Source organism: Pseudopodoces humilis, chromosome 8 (assembly GCF_049639895.1).
Source record: "Pseudopodoces humilis isolate 2021_Gansu_Grassland_sample_001 chromosome 8, ASM4963989v1, whole genome shotgun sequence".
Classification (NCBI taxonomy): domain Eukaryota; kingdom Metazoa; phylum Chordata; class Aves; order Passeriformes; family Paridae; genus Pseudopodoces; species Pseudopodoces humilis.
This window is the reverse complement of record NC_142207.1, coordinates 6,197,952-6,215,729: the sequence shown is the minus strand read 5'-3', so window position 1 is coordinate 6,215,729 and position 17,778 is coordinate 6,197,952. Positions and strand designations below refer to the sequence as shown.

Sequence of the window (17,778 nt, the reverse complement as noted above, 5' to 3'; positions counted from 1 at the left end):
TCACAAGGAAGCAAGCAGGGTTATGCACTGAAATTTAAAATATAGCAGACAAACATTTTGTTCCAGTTTAAATGACCTCACTGTACATGAAATAAAGGAAAAGGGGGGGGTGGGGTGTGAAAATCCAATCTGTACAATAGCTGCAGTATAACAGTTTTCACCAGGAGAGACACTAATTTGTCTTAAAATTCTAAGAAGCTGGAGAACTTCCAGGGGTCCTTTCAGAACTGTTGATGATGAAGCAAGGACAGATGCCAGGTGATGTTCAGAATCCTTATATGCAGACAGGAACAAGCAATTTTACTTTGGTCTTTAAGAGTTCAAATCAGTAATGCCCATGAACAAAAGAGACAGTTAACATAGAAAAATAACTTTCCCTTTTTAAATTGGAAAGCAAACAACAAAATGCTGGGGAGCCATCTCTGAGGCAAGACAGAAAGCTGCAATACTGCAAGCACTAGTTTATCTTCCTGGTGCTATAGCCTGGTTTTTTTTAAGAAAAAACAAACTAAACCATTTTATGAGGTGGAAATATTACATTTTACTACTAAGTTCCATGTGTGATTGTTTATGGGATCTTTTGGACAATTTTCTGTATTTGTATGCAAAAAGAGCCAAGCTCAGTGCTCCAACTGCAGAAAGAGCAAAAAGCACATAGAGTGCTATTTCTGCATCTTGGGATATCAAATCCAATCCCAAAAAGCGCACGATGTCAGCTGTTCCTGGAGTGGGGTCTGTTGGTGTCACTGAATGGGAAAAACAATGAGAAAATGTTAGTGCAGAGCCTTGGGGAACTGTTCCATGCAGGTGTGAGCGCTGCTGTTTGCTGCCTCCACCAGGCTTTTAACTGTGTTCAGTACTCTGGCAGGAGCTGTAATTCTGGGGATCAGGGATTGATACAATTCTAGCTCAGAGTAAAGGCACAGCTGAGGCTGACAGTGCAATTCCTGATAGTATTGGTGAGTATTCTCATTCCCAAATCCCCACATTAACACTGGTTGCTTTTCATTGTACTACTCCAGTTGAGAAGATACAAATAGTGATAAAAGAATCACTATTTCCAAAGACATAACCAAAACAAAGATTTGTATAAAGTATTCAAATTTTTTTCTAAACAATCTTCTGGGAGTATTGAATGTGTGTGGTTTGGAAAATATCTTTTCAGTTCTGCCCTTCAGAACAGGGCAGTTCTGTTGGAGAAAAGTTTAATGGAATAACTTTTGCTACATTTTTAACATAGATGTGTGCTGAGGTGCTCTTGCACAAGGTTTAGCTGCTGGTCTGATTTTGCATAGGGAAGTGACATTGAGGTCTTAAAAAAATACTTAATAAATAATAGAATACTTAATACTGAATAAAAATGCTTAAAAAAAATACTGCAGAAAATGGTGGTGTCTCTAAAAACCTTAGACTATGGAACTCTTGGGATTAGGATTAGATGCAAACACACAAGCACCATTTCTGCTGCATCACTTACCTTCTGGCTCCTGTTCCAGACAGGGATGTGGGCCTGTTGCTGGGTCTGGAAAGCCATTGCAGTTTATGATCTGTGAGTAATACTTGGCTGAGGCCTTGGGGTGCCGTGGCAAGGCAGGGTCTGAGAAATTCACATGGTAGAGGCCAAACTTCTCCTCATAACCTGCTGCCCACTCGAGGTTGTCCATCAGTGTCCACGCAGTGTAGCCCCGTAAGTCGACACCGTCGAGTACAATGGCTGCAGGCAGGAGCAGAGAGGAGAGAGAACAGGTCAGTGTTTCTGAACCCCAGAGCAGCCAGAGCAGGAAGGTGCTCCAGAACATCCACACATGGCACACAGTGAGGTTCTTGACACTTGGGACTCATTGGTTTTGTTCTCCCCATTCCCACCTCTCTCCTGCCTTGACTTGCCTCAGCTGCTTTGAGGTAGCTCAGCTGCCAAGTTACAGCCAACAAGTAGCCAGGGTAGTTCACTCAGTGCCCAGGACTGGACACTGCTTTTCTCTGCTCCAAAAATCAAAGCTTTTGTGCAACAACCAAACGTTTAGGAATAGAGAAGAAAACCCATTAAAATGCAACCCATTGCCTAAACAAGTGTTTGTGGAGCCTTGCTGCTACAAGGCAGTAAATGCCTAAACACCTGGCTGTTCCAGTACATCAGAAAAGCAAACTGAAAAAGCCCTTTCCTGAAGTTGTTTAACCACTGCTGTAACTGAAACCAGTTTGGGGGTTGGGTTTTTAGTGTTGTTTTTAAAAAAGATGCTGTTTTTAGACACAGCAGTAGTCAAGACTAGAAGGAGTTAAGGAGTTCATCAGCTACTAGTACCTTCTTTCATGAGGTACAGCAAATCAGGGAACCTGCAGGTTACCCCACTAAACCCAGGGTTTGTTCTTCCTTTAGATCTTCTTTCCTGGCACATTTGTGACTATCTGTGGACAGTTTTTGGCAAACCCAAAGGTTCTTTGAAATGGATTCAGTAAGCCCATGGAATCGTGTAACTTGCAAGTGTGATGGCAGTGGTCTTTCAGCTCTTTACAGCTTGCTTTACACACATCAATCTTGTGGTAAAGCCACTGCTGCTCTCTAGAGCTTTGGGTGACCAGATGTCAATAATCACTCTTACCTTTGAGTGCCTCATTAATGTAGGTTCGAAAGTAATGCATTCTCCAAGTGTCATTGAATTGAAAGGCTCCCCTCTCTGAGACCCCATTTTCAGTCACATAAATGGGAGGGTTGTTGTACTCTTCCTTTATCCACCTGAGGATCTTCCTGAATCCAAAGGGTGTCACCTTCAGCCAGAGGGAACCAGAGCTCGGCCAGCTGCGGTCGGTCACTGTGGCTACGCCCCTGTGGAGAAGAACATGCTCAGGGCCAGGCCCAGTACCAGGCACCTCTCTGCCCAGGGTTGAGGTGCTGCTGCTGCTGCTCACAAGCCTAGAAACACTTTTCATGCTTTGATTTACAATAACACTGTGTAAATCAGCTGTGCCTCACGATGTGATGTTGATTCCAAATCTTTGTATACTACAACACCATTTCTACTTTTCAAGGCATAATGCAGTGCTTGAGCATGCAAATTTGCCCCTTATGTTTCATGTAGGAATGTAATGAGCCCACTATCCTACAGGGTTAAATTATAAGGGGCTGGGATGTAGCAGAAAAGGAAAGTTACAACAATTTCATCTATTCTCTGTGGAAACATTTTGGAAAGAAGACAATTTCACCTTCATGTGTGGTCCCCACCAGTACCTGAATTCTCATTAGAAAAACTAGTAAACTCCTATTGTTTACTTTTAGAAGTCGAGGAATGAAATTAGTATCTGAATAAAAAATCTTGACTTAATCTATACTTAACCATGAAGTGATTTAGCTATTTAGACTTTGAACTTAAATTTATCCAATGCAGTGAGGGACCTAAACCTGTTTAACAGCAAACCAGGGTAACACCTCACAGTTTAAACTGCAGATTGAAGGCAGGAAATATAAGAAATATTTTTTTATCACCTCATGTCTAAGAGAAAGGCTGTTGCTGGACTTTTGTGAAAATAACAGGACCTCAGGTACTGCTTGGTTATATTATCCCTAGTATTGGTTTATAACAGCTTAAAACACCTATCTCACAGCTTTATTTGCTATAATTTTACACTTGTCAGTTAACCCAGGCTCCAGGTGTGCAGATTTTACTTGAACAATAATTTACATTCATCTCTTACCTATCAGAGTCATATGACATAACACCCTTAGGATAGTTTAGGTTGTATGTTAAAACTGTGGTATAATGATTTAGACCAAAATAGTCATATGTGCCTTTAATTCTTTGTTTTTCACTTTCAGTAAATTCTGGAAGTCTGCAAGAGAAAACAGAGAATACACTTTGCACACACTCCATGGGTAATGCTGGGATCCCTGGTACCAGCACCACAAGCACAAGAAGAGAAACTGGGAATGAAAAACAATAAATGTAACTGAGGAGGACCAATGAGTTCAGTATATAGTGTTAAGAAAAGTTAAATGAATTTACCACAGGCATCAGATAAAGTACTGTGGCTAATGCAAGGCAGTTACTGTATCACTGAGCTGACAATTTATTACCCCAAAGATATATTAGCCAATTTAGTTTGCAAGAGGGGTAAAGACAGGGAATAGGCAAAGCCCCCCACCTAGATTGGAACTAAGTGATCTTTAAGGTCCCTTCCAACACAAACCATTCTGTGATTCTCTGAAAATGTACACTAGAATTTTTCTGTAAGGATACAATAAGCCTTTTTTACAGTAATATTGGAATAGAATCATTGAAATGTATAATTTCTGTAAGAAAAGCATGTTTCAGCACAGCCAGTGAAACAAAAGCAGGTGTGTGCCTGGGCTCTTACCGGGATTTGCTCAGGCCCTGAGCCAGACTTCGTTCCCGAATCCTTCTTTTCATCACTTCATTATAATCACCATTTTTGAAAATGGGGTGAGCAAACCAACCTAGAAAAAACTAAACCAGGAAATAAGGGAGGATAAATTATATATCAAAACATGGGATTTAGCCATTCCTCTGTCATGTGCTGCTTTATAGGTGATACCTAAATTTATAACAGGCACATGGAGATACAAAGGGATGCCCATATAACAGCAGTAAATTTATTTAATAAGCTTTTGTCACTGCAACCATACTTTGTCTCATTTCTGTTGCATTCTTGATCAGCCCCCATAAGGGGATACATTTCCTTGCAGCGATGCCTCTGCCTCACTGTTTTATTTCAGTGAGATGCTGACCTGTGTCTGGGCACATCCAGCACGGGAGGAGGGGGTGTCACCTGGAGCAGCAGGGGGAGCTGTGACCAGGGGTCTCTGTACCTGCATGAGTCGTGTGGCAGCTTCAATATCTGCCTGGCTGTGTGGGTTGCGTGGTTCTGCCCAGTCAGAGTTGATGGCGATGGAGATGAGCCCTCCCTGCTTGGCCCGGTAGGTCTCGTTGTAAAGGTGCCAGGCCTCCGCATGTGCCTTGATCAGGTTGTGTCCCACCACGTAGGGAGCACGTCCCGGCCGAACTGAGACACCTGCAGGGACAGGGACAGCTCAGGCAGTGGAGCAGCACTTCCCAGCCCTCTCATGGCTGCTTCCCAGGTTAACATAGCCCCATGGCACCCAGAACTGCCCCTGGTAAAGGAATGAACGAGCAACACCTGGCACCCCAAGCCCAGCCTGGAATCAGTGCCAGGCAGAGGCAGCTGAAGGAGCAGCTCCCATGGGAAGGCTGTGCGAGCAGGATCCTGCATTGGCCCCTCCTCCCTCGGCAGCGGGACACGGACTGCCAGCCCTGGCAACAGGCTGCTGCTGCCGGTTTGGAAAGCAGAAAGCTGTGTGTTCAGGTCAGCTCACATCCCCTCTCTCTTGGTTCTACCCTGCTGCTGAGCTGGGTCTTCTTTCAGCCCTAACTCATCTCCACAGTCCCTGGAGCTGGTCTGGAAATAAGGTCTATTCCAGGCAACAAGTGTAATCCAGACTTGGAGGTGACAGGAAGAGTGAAAGAAGGACCTGTTCATCACACCACAGTAATCCAAACCCCATCTATCCACAGCACACCATTTTCCTTGTTCTACCATTGTAAGCCCTAAGGAACTACTCTGCTGCAACATAAAATAATTGTGCTGACAGTGCCATGAGGGCTCTGAGGTTACGCCCAGCAGTCTTACCTGGTGCAGCTGTGCCAACGCCATAGCCAAGATAGGCAGTATTGTAGGGTTCATTGAGGGTTATCCAAAATTTTACTTTATCCCCCAGCCTCTGGAAAAGGACCTCAGCATATTCCTTAAATCTCTGAACTATAGCATCATTCTCCCACCCACCAAGGTCCTGCAGTGCCTGTGGGAGGTCCCAGTGATAGAGAGTTACCTGTGGGGAAAGACAGGAGGACAAAGGATTCAACCAGTCACTCTCACAGTAACTCAGATTCATTTAAGACCACAAACTGTGCTTTGATCTGCAGTTACCTGCTCCTAATGTAGTTTGATGTTGTAGTGATCACTCATGCACTCAATAAAATACATTTTTGCCAGTTTCTTTAGGGACTGCCTAATGGTGAGGATGAAGCTTCACCTTCTTATGACACCTTTATGAAAAGCTTCACCTTCTTATGACTTTATGAAAAACCACCTTATGACAGCAAGAACTCCTCAGTGAAGAACTGCTGCACCTGCACTGACTCTCAGGTGAAATACAATCCACCAGAACACCTGTCTGGGCTGGTACAGGGGTATGAGGACAGCTCAGAGTCACTCAACAGTGCTGAAAGAGCTGATTGATGCAGGGGTGAGGTCACCATCCATAGTAAGTGACAACACTCATCAGTGGAGCTTCCTGACTCCCAGAAAAAGAATAAAGTTACATGCATCACTAAGAAAGGCAAGAAGGAAGATCCCAGGAACGATGTTAGTCAGTCTCACCCCAGTGTCTGAACCATGCCTGCATAGGTCCTGTGGAATCTATTTCCAAGGTGAAGGGACAAGAAAGCAGTTGGAAACAGCCAGCAGTAAGTTTACCATGGTCTTTCTAGGTAGTAATTTCAACATACCTCTACATTCCAAGTTCATTTGCTCATGCAATACCCCATGTTTCTTCCCATAATGAATTGAAAAAACATGAAAAACAGTTTCTGTGTGAAGGAGGGTATGGATGGAAACACACACGTTGCTCTGAGCATCAGATTTGGGGGCTGCTATTTTTTAGTTACCTAAAATTTACTGGATGTAGTTACCTGAGGAACAATGTTGGCTGCCAGAAGGGCATCAATCAGCCTTTCATAGTAGTTGAGTCCCTTTTCATTGATGTACCTGGTGGTCCCATCTGGGAGAACTCGGGACCAGGAGATTGAAAAGCGATAGTGAGACACCTTGAGGCTTTTCAGCATTTCCACATCCTCCTCAATCCTGTGGTAGCTGTCACAAGCTACATCTCCAGTCGCATCCTTGCCAATTCTCAAGGGAGTGTGGGCATATTTGTCCCAAATGCTAAGTCCTTTCCCATCTGCTCTCCATCCTCCCTCAATCTGTAATTGAAAAGGGGAGAAGAATTATTAGCAAACCCAAATTCAGGTCTTGGCCTAGCAAAAAATTCAGCCTGTTATTCTTTGTGGTGCCACACAATGAATTAACTGTCCACAGATACTTGAGGAGTCCATCTCAATTTCCTGACCTGGTAAGCTGCTGTTGCTACACTCCAAAAGAAGTTCTCTGGAAACTCTCCATATAAAAATTCATCTTCCTTGGGCAGTGGGATGCCATTATTGCGGATGATTTCTGCATAGTACATAGCAGAGCGCTTTGGCGTTCTCGGCCTGTTGGGGTTGTCAAAATCAATCTGGTGCAATCCAAATCTTGGCTCATAACCATCCACCCATTCAAAGTTATCCATCAGAGACCAAGCATTGTATCCTTTCAGATTAACACCATCTACCTTGTAAGCTGAAAGACCAAGAAAAAAATGGAGGAGAATCAGCAGCATAATCACACATTAAATGAACCCTAAGGAATTCACATGCAAGCACATACAGGTTCCTGTTTCATACAGGTGGCACTGGTCAACTAAGGTCATTGATAGAATCTTCATAGTTGGAGGAAACAGAGTACAGCCATGCAAAGGAGATCATAAAAACAAACACTATATTTATATTGTGTTCAGACTATTTAAAGAGTGATATCAATCACTTTTAAAAAGTACTCTTCACAGGAGTTAAGTAACCAGAAATCTAGAGAGGAGACACACAACACCAACAGAACAAAAGCAAATTCTGGTACCTTTCAAAGCTTCATCAATGTATGTTTTGTGGTAAAATATCCTGGCATTGTCATCAACATCCGATTTGGCCTTTGTCCCCACGCCATTCTCAATGATGTATATTGGGGGGTTTCCATATTCCTCTTTGATCCAGTTCAGTAGCCTCCTCAGACCCCAGGCCACAGGCCGATGGTCAGTGAGAGCTGAGGAAGGCCAGGAGCTGTCAACTGTTAATGAAACTTCCTGGTCATACTCATAAGAGAAGGGCTTCAGACGTGTTGTTGAATGGCTTACAATTTTGGAGGAGTATGTGTTGAAGCAGAAGACATCTGCTGTGCCCCGGATGTATTCGCGCTCCTCCGCTGTGAGAACCGGCAGGCGCGATGACGGCAGGTTCTGGATCTCACTCCTGTTCCCAACTTTCCACTTCATGACCTCGGGGTAGTCCCCGTTTTTGAAAATCGGGTGTGTGAACCAACCCACCAAAAACTGCAGGTACCTGTCAGCAGCTTCAATGTCTCTGGGGTCACTTGGTGTCTTTGGCTCAGCCCAGGTAATGTAGGGGCACAGGGCAATGACCCCTCCCTGACTCGCTCTGTATTTGTCATCGTAGGTGTGGTAGACCCTGGCATGAGCTTTCAGTAAGATGTGGGCAACCCTGTAGGGAGCAGTGCCAGGGTCCTTGACATTGGGTGGGAACAACCCGGTGCCATAGCCCAGCCAGGCAATGATGTTGGGTTCATTGATTGTAATCCAGAACTTCACCCTGTCCCCAAAGGTCTGGAAACAGAAGTCTGCAAAGCTGTCAAACAGGTCAATCAGCTCGTTGCACTCCCAGCCACCGATGTCCTGGAGAGCTTGTGGTAGGTCCCAGTGGTAGAGAGTGATAATTGGAGTGATGTTGTTTGCTATCAGTCCATCAATGAGACGGTTGTAGTATTCGACTCCATGGCTGTTGACTGAGTTGTTCCTTCCAGTGGGGAAAATTCGAGGCCAGGACAGTGAAAACCGATAGTTCTTTACCCCTAAGGCTCTCAGCATGTAAATATCTTCCTCCACCCTGTGGTAGCTATCACAAGCTATATCTCCATTATCATTATTGTTTACATTCCCTGGGACATGGGTGAAGTTATCCCATATGCTGGGTCCTTTGCCATCAGCATCCCAACCTCCCTCTATCTGGTAGGCAGAGGAAGACACACCCCACGTAAAATCCTCTGGGAATGTCCCATAAAAATACATGTCTCTTTCAAAGGCAGTCTGGGATGAAAACTTCTGCCAGACAACCTTTGTTGCCTTGGAGGGAACTTCTGATGCTGGTAAATTTGGCAGCTTTGATGGCACAGGTTGGTCAAACACCACTGGTGCAGAAGATCTGCCCATAGTTTGAGATGGAAAACCATTTTTTTCAATGACACCAGAATAGAAGTAAGCAGATGCCTTGGGAGTCCTTGGTCTGTTGCTGTCTTCAAAGTTGACATGATGCAGCCCAAATTTTAGGCTGTATCCCACTGGGCCTTCAAAGCCATCAAGCAGGGATCGAGCAATGTAGGACCGGACATCAACGGCATCCAGTTTCACCGCTGCCACAGAAACAACAAGACATTGTTAATTACCCACCTGAACATTTCCTAAACACACCTCAGCACAACAGAAGCATCACAGCCAAGGATATGTGTCACAAGCCAAACACTTACAAATGGTTTTAAAGGCTAGAAAAACTTCCCAAATAATTAAGAGTATCTGGCAGGAAAAGAAGTCAGCACCGTAATAGGAGCTGATGAAATGCTTAGTGGTAGAAATGTGTGAGAAAAGAAGTACTATTCAAGAGGTGTCGAGTACAAGACACTTGTGCCACTGGTATTCCTTCCCCTGTGTTCTTGTCACAGAATGTTCAAGCAGATTTCATCAATTTAGGTGTATGGTGAACTTTTAGATTTAACACTGTAATTAAACTGAAATATTTCAGGTATTTAGTGCTTGCCTATATTCCTTGAGCACAAGACAGCTTCTTTTAGCAGAACAGTGTACCCAATACCAGCAGAGGCAAGTCCAGCATCCCTCCTCACATTGCTTACAAAAAAGCACTAAATCTCTCTTATTCAAAAAAAGTTCACTCCCATGTGCAGTCCATCCTCTTGACTTCCACTAAATTGTGTTTTCTGTAGCTCTTCCAACACTTCTAGCAGTATGTTGAGATCTAGGTCAAGCAGATCAAATGATGTATACACTGATCACAAACATATTTAGTACAGCATATTTAATGTTTTCCTGACAGTATTGTTTAGTCTATCTAGAGAGCATCAGTCAAATCTCTATTTGAAACCTCAGCTCTCTACATTTGTCCAGAGCTTGCCACTAACACTATTTTTATGTCAAAAGATAGACATCTTGCAAAGTTACAAGCATAACCTGAACATTCTCAAAATGATTTGAGGTAAAAATTTTAAGGAGATATTTCCAGTCTGCAGTGGTTACTGCTAGTTAGATCTGATTAACTGGTAAAGGCAGTTCAGCTCAAATTTATGAGAAGTCTACAGGCAAGAGCCTGCATGCCAATCATCTCCAGGGGAACTGGAGTGTTCTCACAGAGGGACTGACCTTAGGGTCCAGGCTACATTAATCCATATATAAAAAAATGCATTCCAATATCTAAAGAGAATGGAGAGCTCCATATTGGACACCAGATAGGCTTAAGTATATAAAGTCACACTCATTATCCATACAACAGGCGGCTGACCTCACATCACAGTGCAAGTGGTGATGCAGCAAAGCTAACCACCATGGAAGGGCTAGAATAACCATTTGGCATGATTAAAAAAAATAATTTAATTTCTCCATACCTTTCAGGGCCTCATTAATGTACTGGCGGAAATAATCCACTCGCAGAGTGTCATTGATAAGATCCCCAGCATCTTCTGTCGGCACACCATTCCCTGCTATGTATATTGGGATCTTTGACCCTGTGTATTCCTGGGATACAAACTTCAGTAGCCTTCTTAATCCCCAAGGGACCACATGGATCCAAGAAGAGGCAGCCTGTGGCCAGGAAGGATCTACATCCAAGGAGAAATTCCCAATGCTCTCGTAGCTTGGTGTGCACATCCCATTAGTGCCGGCACTGACCAGGCGGGAAGTGTAATGGGAAAGGCCAAAGAAATCTGCAGTCCCTTTTATCAAGGATTTCTCCTCCTCTGTAAACACAGGCAGCTGTGCAACTGTCGTAGAGCACTGCTGGTTCACTTCCTGGATCTGAGCCTTTAGGATATCTGGGTAATCACCATTAACAAATACAGGGTGAGCAAACCAGCCGAGCATGAACTGGAGGTACCTCTCAGATGCCCTCACATCCTCGGAGCTGGTTGGAGTCTTGGGTTCAGCCCAGTCCGAGTTCAGCACCAGCCCCACCTTTCCCAGTTGCTGAGAACGGTATTTGTCATTATACAGGTGCCAGACCTTGGCATGAGCCTTGAGAATTGTGTGAGCAACCTGAGAACAGAAAGCAGAGGAAAATGTGTCACACTGCATTGCACAAAATCTCTTAAGCATTGGGTTTATTGCCATGTGAAAATGTCCTCTCCATCCAAAAGAAAAAACCTTGACAAATAATAAATAATAAATAAATAACGATAGACAAGGAGTGTAGTAGGATTTGGAAAAAGCAAAAGAATCTGACTATCCATCCACATCAGTTTTCAGAATAGAAAAATAAAATAACAACACCTGGCCTCTGTTAACTGACCCATTTTTAACAAGTGTCATAAATCCAGCAACCAAGTAATAGCTGCCTCAGAGGCCACATTAGGTTTGAACATAGTTAAAAGCACATGAAAACATGTGCACATGGAAAACAACCCAACAAGAGCAGCTGCAGGATCCTAATTATCCCTGTGCCCCTACCTTGTAAGACGCTGCTCCTGGGTCAGTGATTCCTGGAGGATGCTCTCCGGTGCCGTAGCCAGCATAGCTGATAACCCAGGGCTCATGGAACGTAACCCAGAGCTTGACTCGATCCCCAAACTTGGAAAAGCAGAAGTCTGCATAGCTCACAAAAACATCTATGATACTTTCATTCTGCCAGCCACCAAGAGCCTGCAGAGCTTGGGGCAGGTCCCAGTGGAACAGAGTCACCATGGGCTCAATATTAGAATCTAACAAGCGGTCAATTAAGCGGTTGTAATAATCAACTCCCTTGGAATTGATGGTCTTGTTGGTGCCAGCAGGGAAAATTCTAGACCAGGATACAGAAAATTTATACAGCTGGGGGTGAAGACCCCTAAGCAGGTAAATGTCATAGCTGGTTTTATAGTAGCTGTCACATGCCACGTCTGCTGTTTGGTTCACGTGGACATGGGCCCCATGCCCAAACTGGTCCCAGATGCTCTCTCCTTTCCCATCCTCTGCCCAAGCTCCTTCAATGTTAAAGGCACCTGTGGATATGCCCCAGAGGAACCCACGTGGGAAAACACCTTGCAGGAAAGAATCCCTCTCCGATTCAGACTGTTCAGCAAACATTTCACAGACTCTTTGATAGGAGGACTGAGGGGCAAGAACAGCATCTGGATTTTCCTGTAGAGTATTTGTTTCACTGGAAATGCAATGAATAGAAGTTAAAATCTCCAAGGTGGATGCAGTGCCATAAAACTTGCAAACACAGAATATGAAGTTTGCTTCCCATACAAGTAACATAAGCCACATATAATTCCTTTGACATCTGATCAATCTAACCCTACTATCTGCCAGCTGGAACATGAAGGTGGAGAGCAGTGGGTAACTGCAGAACAGCTCTTTGCATGTAGAGTCTCATAATTCATTAGTTAGGTCAGAGGTGCAAACAAAATCCTTGCAGTGAGCAGCAATTTGCCATTCTACAACTGCTTCATGAGTTTCCTGCTACTGGAATCCTTAGCATCTCCTTGCACAATGACATCTCCCGTGTTTCCATAAGCTCAATTGGCTTCTCCCCTAGGAAAGCCTCTATTAGATTTGTTTATTTATAACCATTTTGCTCTTGAAAAAAAGCAGAAAGCTTGAAAAATGTATTTGTCACTATTGGCTTGAAGGTGCAATTTGGGTAACCAAGGATGAGAGAGTAGAAGAGGATTACATTATAGGATTAGTAGCAGATAGAGGATTGCAAGTAATTGGAAGAGACTGGGCTCAGCAGAAGAAACAGCCCTTTGCAGCCCTTTCAGAAACTAACAGCAGACTTTACCACTAAAATGTCTTGTCTCTCACTGCACATAGTTTTCTAGAGGATACTGTTTTATTACTGTATCTTATTATAGTATTGTATGGTGTTACAGTATTTTCTAGAGTACCTTGAAACATCAGATATGTAGTCCAAGAACTCGTTAACATCACACCCAATCAGATGTGCTTCTTCTTTATTAATAGCTGAAAACAAACAAATGGTAAGTGATGTAGTCTTAGATGCCATGACTGCATGACACTACTTGTAACAAACAATTATATCTTGAAAGAAATTTTTCCTAATATCCAACCTAAACCTCCCCTTCCACAATTTGAGGCCAATGAAAAAGATGAAAAGATTTGTGAAAGATTTCTTGCTTCCCCTCCCTCAACACTCACCATCCATCTTTAATTTTCCAAGAAAATAAAAAACCTATAAAAAAACGTAAAGTTTATTTTATCTAATAGAAGCAGCTTAGATTGGATGATTTTGAATTTCCTTTTTAAGTTACCATGCAGATCTTAATTAAAAAACTCTCCTTCTTCAAACATCACTCACCTGTGGCAACGGCAGCTACTGGTCTGAAAGGATGCTCTTCCATGGAAGCACAGTCAAGGACCTTTAGACTAAAAAACAAGATGTCTTTGTCCTTCCAGACACTCTGCAACCAGAAATCAGGGAGTAGTATGAAAAGAAGCATCAGCCACCTAGTAAAACAATATCTTGGCATGTTTAGCATTTTACACGAGCAGCTCCTTATCCTGCTACCCAGATGCTGGATGACTCTTTGCCTAATGAGTTTTAAGAATGCAGTTCACTACCAGAGGTTTAACACAGGTTATAATAGGTACCAGACTACAGCATCACTGATGTTGGTGCTGCCAGGAGATCTAATCCTTTAATGAACTCACCCTCAGTAACATTTCTAGCACTGCCTCTGCTGATGAGGAATGTGAAGTTTTGTAGCACTGCTGTAGAGCTCATAGTAGAGTTTAATATCTTTCAGTACTAAGGTATTGGCCAAACAGCTTATCAAACACTTAGCATGTGAGAGAGAAGGTTTTTCAGTCCCAGACAAAAGAATTCTTCCATTCCAGTTGTTAATGCATCAACAATAAGCATTGACCAAGAAGATCCTTTCCAGCATTTTCCAATAACAGTTTTTAAGTCAGAATAACAACAGAGAAATGAGTACTTTGCAGCTGCTTCTTAGTGTAGCTGCTGCCTGAGCTTTCACAGAAAATCAGAACTGTTTAGACATGCATGGCAGCACATAAAATACTGCTCCTATTTATGGTCTGTTGTTTGCTGCTATCATTTTAACCCTGTGCATAACAGCAGTTACCTGGAATTTACTCAATTTCTTGTAGAAATCTCTTTCATTTCCACAATGGTACTGAAGGTTAAGAGACACAAAGTCTACTGAATCCTGGAAATAAGAAAAGGAAAATAATCACTCTGGAGAAAAATGGGGTTTTTTGGAAGTATTACATTAAAAATACATAAAACTGTGTGAAGTTTGATAAAGACATATTGCTGGATTAAGAAGCCATACAGTTGTTGGGGAGCCCTGGACAATATAGAGAGCACAGACTGGGTATTTTAAGGGAAGATGTGTTTTGCATACCTCCTTCTAAATAAAGTACAAATTAAACAACTAAATTAAATCCTATTTTATGAATTTAATATTAATGATTTACAGGTAATTTCTTAATTTCTGTTTATGATTTATCAGACAAACCTTTATAACTATGTGGTTCAGGTAGGCCTTATCAATAACCCTTGTCTCAAAGTCCACTTCAGAAATCTTTAATCATTCCATACCACAAGTGTTATCCCACTAGAAGTCATCAACCTCAAGGGAACAGATTGCATTTTCTTGCTAAACCAGCTGCTGATGTTGGAAGAAAACTGATAAGCTTTCAGTTTTTTTTTCAGTCCAAGGTTCTCTTCTACTTTAGTTAGCTCATCTCAAACAACTTCTTTGCTCTCCCTACAAACCACACCTTGCTTAAATCCTTGCTATATCACATTGCTTGACCTGGTTCTAAGTTTTGAAGGATTATGAATACAACAAAAAACCCTACACTGTCATCTGTGCACTATAACCTGCATCAGCATCCTCTGGGTGAGGATACCTATGAAGAGGGAACTGGATCTTTAAGAAAGAATGTCATTGCTTTTTTAGAGATTATGTTCTCATGTTGTGCCATCCCTGTGCAACTACATCACTTTTAGCACAGCTCAGTCTGGGTTTTAACATAATCAGCAAATATTTTAAATAGCAGCTAATTAGGATAATGTATCAATATCTTCGGTGGTGCATTAAGTACACCTGCAGAGAAAATAGTAACAGGTACACTTTTTGGAGACACCTTATCATTTAGCAAGTATATTGCTAATATTGCCAATTATGAGAGCAAACTTATCTCCATGTAGCTTAATCAGTGCCAACCAGCCAAGAAAGGATGCTGAAACAAGTTTTAAATCAGCAGTTTCACATAATCAGACTAATCAAATAATTAAAGCTTACCAAACTGGTTGACCTGCTAAAAGCTTATTTAACTTGCAACAAGTACTTTGATCCCATACATAAAAATCAAAGCTAAATCAAGGCAAATTTATATAATTTTGGAAATATTTCCTTAAGGTCTTACCCGAAGAGAAACTGAAAGCAATTCTGATGAAGCACTGTCCAAGACATGATCCATTTCCAAAGCAATGGACAGTTTTCCACCTAGAGAAAGAAAGAGGCAGTCTGTTAGTAACATACTAAGGACAAATAAATATTTCAGTTTACTGCAGTTATTTTAAAACCACTTTTAAATTGTTGAAGCTGTGGAACACCAGCCACTGCTCCAGGTAGTTGATTTCATAATACTCTGTGATTTCAAGGGAGAACTGAAGAAGGTAGAAATTCAAGCGCACTATTCAAGGAGCCTTGTCAATAAAATGTCAGTACACTCCCTGCATAATTATAACTAATATCTTTATTAATTTTCATGCCTTTGTGATGCTTCTACAATTTTATTATTTTTTTAATCCATTCTATGCTGAATGTTTCTGAGATGTTGGGGTGGCAGGAACTTGGAAAGACAGGAGATGCAGGAGGGAATCTGGGCAACTTTTACGGGCTATCGCCAGATAGTGTGAACTGTACAACAAAGTATTCCTAACAATTGCAAGAATTAAAAATTAATTAACAAATTAAAAATTTGGGAAAAGAAATAGTGACTCAGACAGCTCTACTGGTTGTCTGTCTGTGACAGAAAAATTCCAAGGCCAAAAAAGGCAGACCAAAGGTGGTACCTGCTTGGAAAATCCCAGGTACCCTCCGTGGAAGAGGTGAAATTCTGTTGCTCTGTGTAACACAGGTAGATTTGGATTTAAGTACTGAAGACCCCAGTGTCTGCAATGAGGAAAGTCAAAGGACATTGCAGACTTCCTCACAGTTATTATTGCACGGGAGAATTCTTGTGCCTTATTTATTTATTCATGGTTTCAGGTACATTTGAGAAAGGTTTTGGTCTTTCCTCTGTGGGTCGGGAAGAGGCACACAAAAATATCTACCGAGAGACTGTATGTAGCAGTTGCCATTTAATATTATCACAAAATATTTGTGAGTCATATTGGAAAACCCTGCTCTCCTTACCTGCTGGTGAGATTTTCTCACGGAGCGCGGTGTAAAATCCTTCATGAGCAGCAGCCACAGCCTGGACTCGTTCCTGGGGCTCACTGTAGGGCAGGCTTTGAAGGACCTCTGGCAGGTCACTGAAGGACAGCCACACATCCACCAGGTCCCCAAAGGTGTGGAAGCTGAACTCTGCGTACTCCACAAAAAGCTCGGAAAAAGCCCTGGCTCTCTTCCCGCTGGCCTGCGCAGCCACCGCGCCGGGGACGCGGCCGTGGTGTAGAACCAGCACTGCTCTGAGGTTTGCAGCAGCCAGAGCCCCCAGCAGCTGCCGGTAGCACCACACCTGGGCTCCGTCCGCCCTCATGGCGTTCCCCTCGGGAAGAACGCGTGCCCACGGCAGGAGGAGTTTGTAGTGCGTCACCTCGCGCTCGCGCAGCTGGGAGAAGTACCGGGGCAGCTCGGAAGCCATGAGATCTGGCTGGCACGGGTAACCCTGTGTTTCAGCCACAGCAGGGCCCTGCTGGTCCTCGGGCAGGACCTGGTCCTGCAGGCCCAACCTCTCTGCCAGCTCATGGGGTAGAGGCCCAGCAATGGTGGAAAAATTCAAAAAATTCTGAGCAAACTCCCCATCTATCCCAAGGCTGAGAGAAACCAACAGAAAGAAGATGACTGTCTTACAATAAATCAGGTCCATTTCTGAACCTTGCTTCAGAAATTATTACACACTACTTATACACCAGTAGAAGTAATATTTAACTGAAATGAATCTGTTCCATAGATAAATGTTCTCTAAAATAGCTGACACTGGAATAACAGACCAGGACTTTCACTCAGTAGATAAACAGACAGATGATCACAAAAACCAGTTTCAATCAGTTGGAGAAAGGTCATGTGAAAACATTTTCTGAGATGCTCATGTTTCCCTTTAAGTTTAAATATCAGTTGACATTTGCTAATATTGCCTCCCATTTAGAGGAAGATGAAATAAGCAGATAAACCTTCCCTCTCCTTTTGGCCTTTTTCAGCCCTAGAAGAATCCCAACACAGCTCTGGATGCAGAAACCAACAAAAATAATGTTATCTGCATGGCTGGGGTTGGGTCCACCACAGCTCAGGGTGTAACAGGGCAGCAGGAGGCATACTTGCGCTCTAATCCTGGGTGGATAAAGGAAATCTGAGATGTGGCACCTCACCCAGCTGGAAAAGTGA

General features: G+C 42.9%; 1 protein-coding gene across 1 annotated transcript; it reads right to left on the bottom strand.

The window, feature by feature from the left end:
- Nucleotides 1-516: 516 nt before the first annotated feature.
- LCT (lactase) lies at nucleotides 517-17,263 on the bottom strand. The gene is made up of 17 exons (XM_014249246.2): nucleotides 16,588-17,263; nucleotides 15,593-15,672; nucleotides 14,281-14,364; nucleotides 13,494-13,596; nucleotides 13,063-13,138; nucleotides 11,642-12,329; nucleotides 10,585-11,230; nucleotides 7,762-9,324; nucleotides 7,160-7,428; nucleotides 6,723-7,013; nucleotides 5,662-5,860; nucleotides 4,823-5,025; nucleotides 4,351-4,460; nucleotides 3,691-3,825; nucleotides 2,601-2,824; nucleotides 1,478-1,714; nucleotides 517-746 (listed from the first exon to the last, which is right to left on the bottom strand). The coding sequence occupies exons 1-17, from the start codon at nucleotides 17,261-17,263 to the stop codon at nucleotides 535-537; spliced, it is 5,796 nt and encodes a 1,931-aa protein (XP_014104721.2). The 3' UTR covers nucleotides 517-534.
- Between the last annotated feature and the right edge of the window lie 515 nt (nucleotides 17,264-17,778).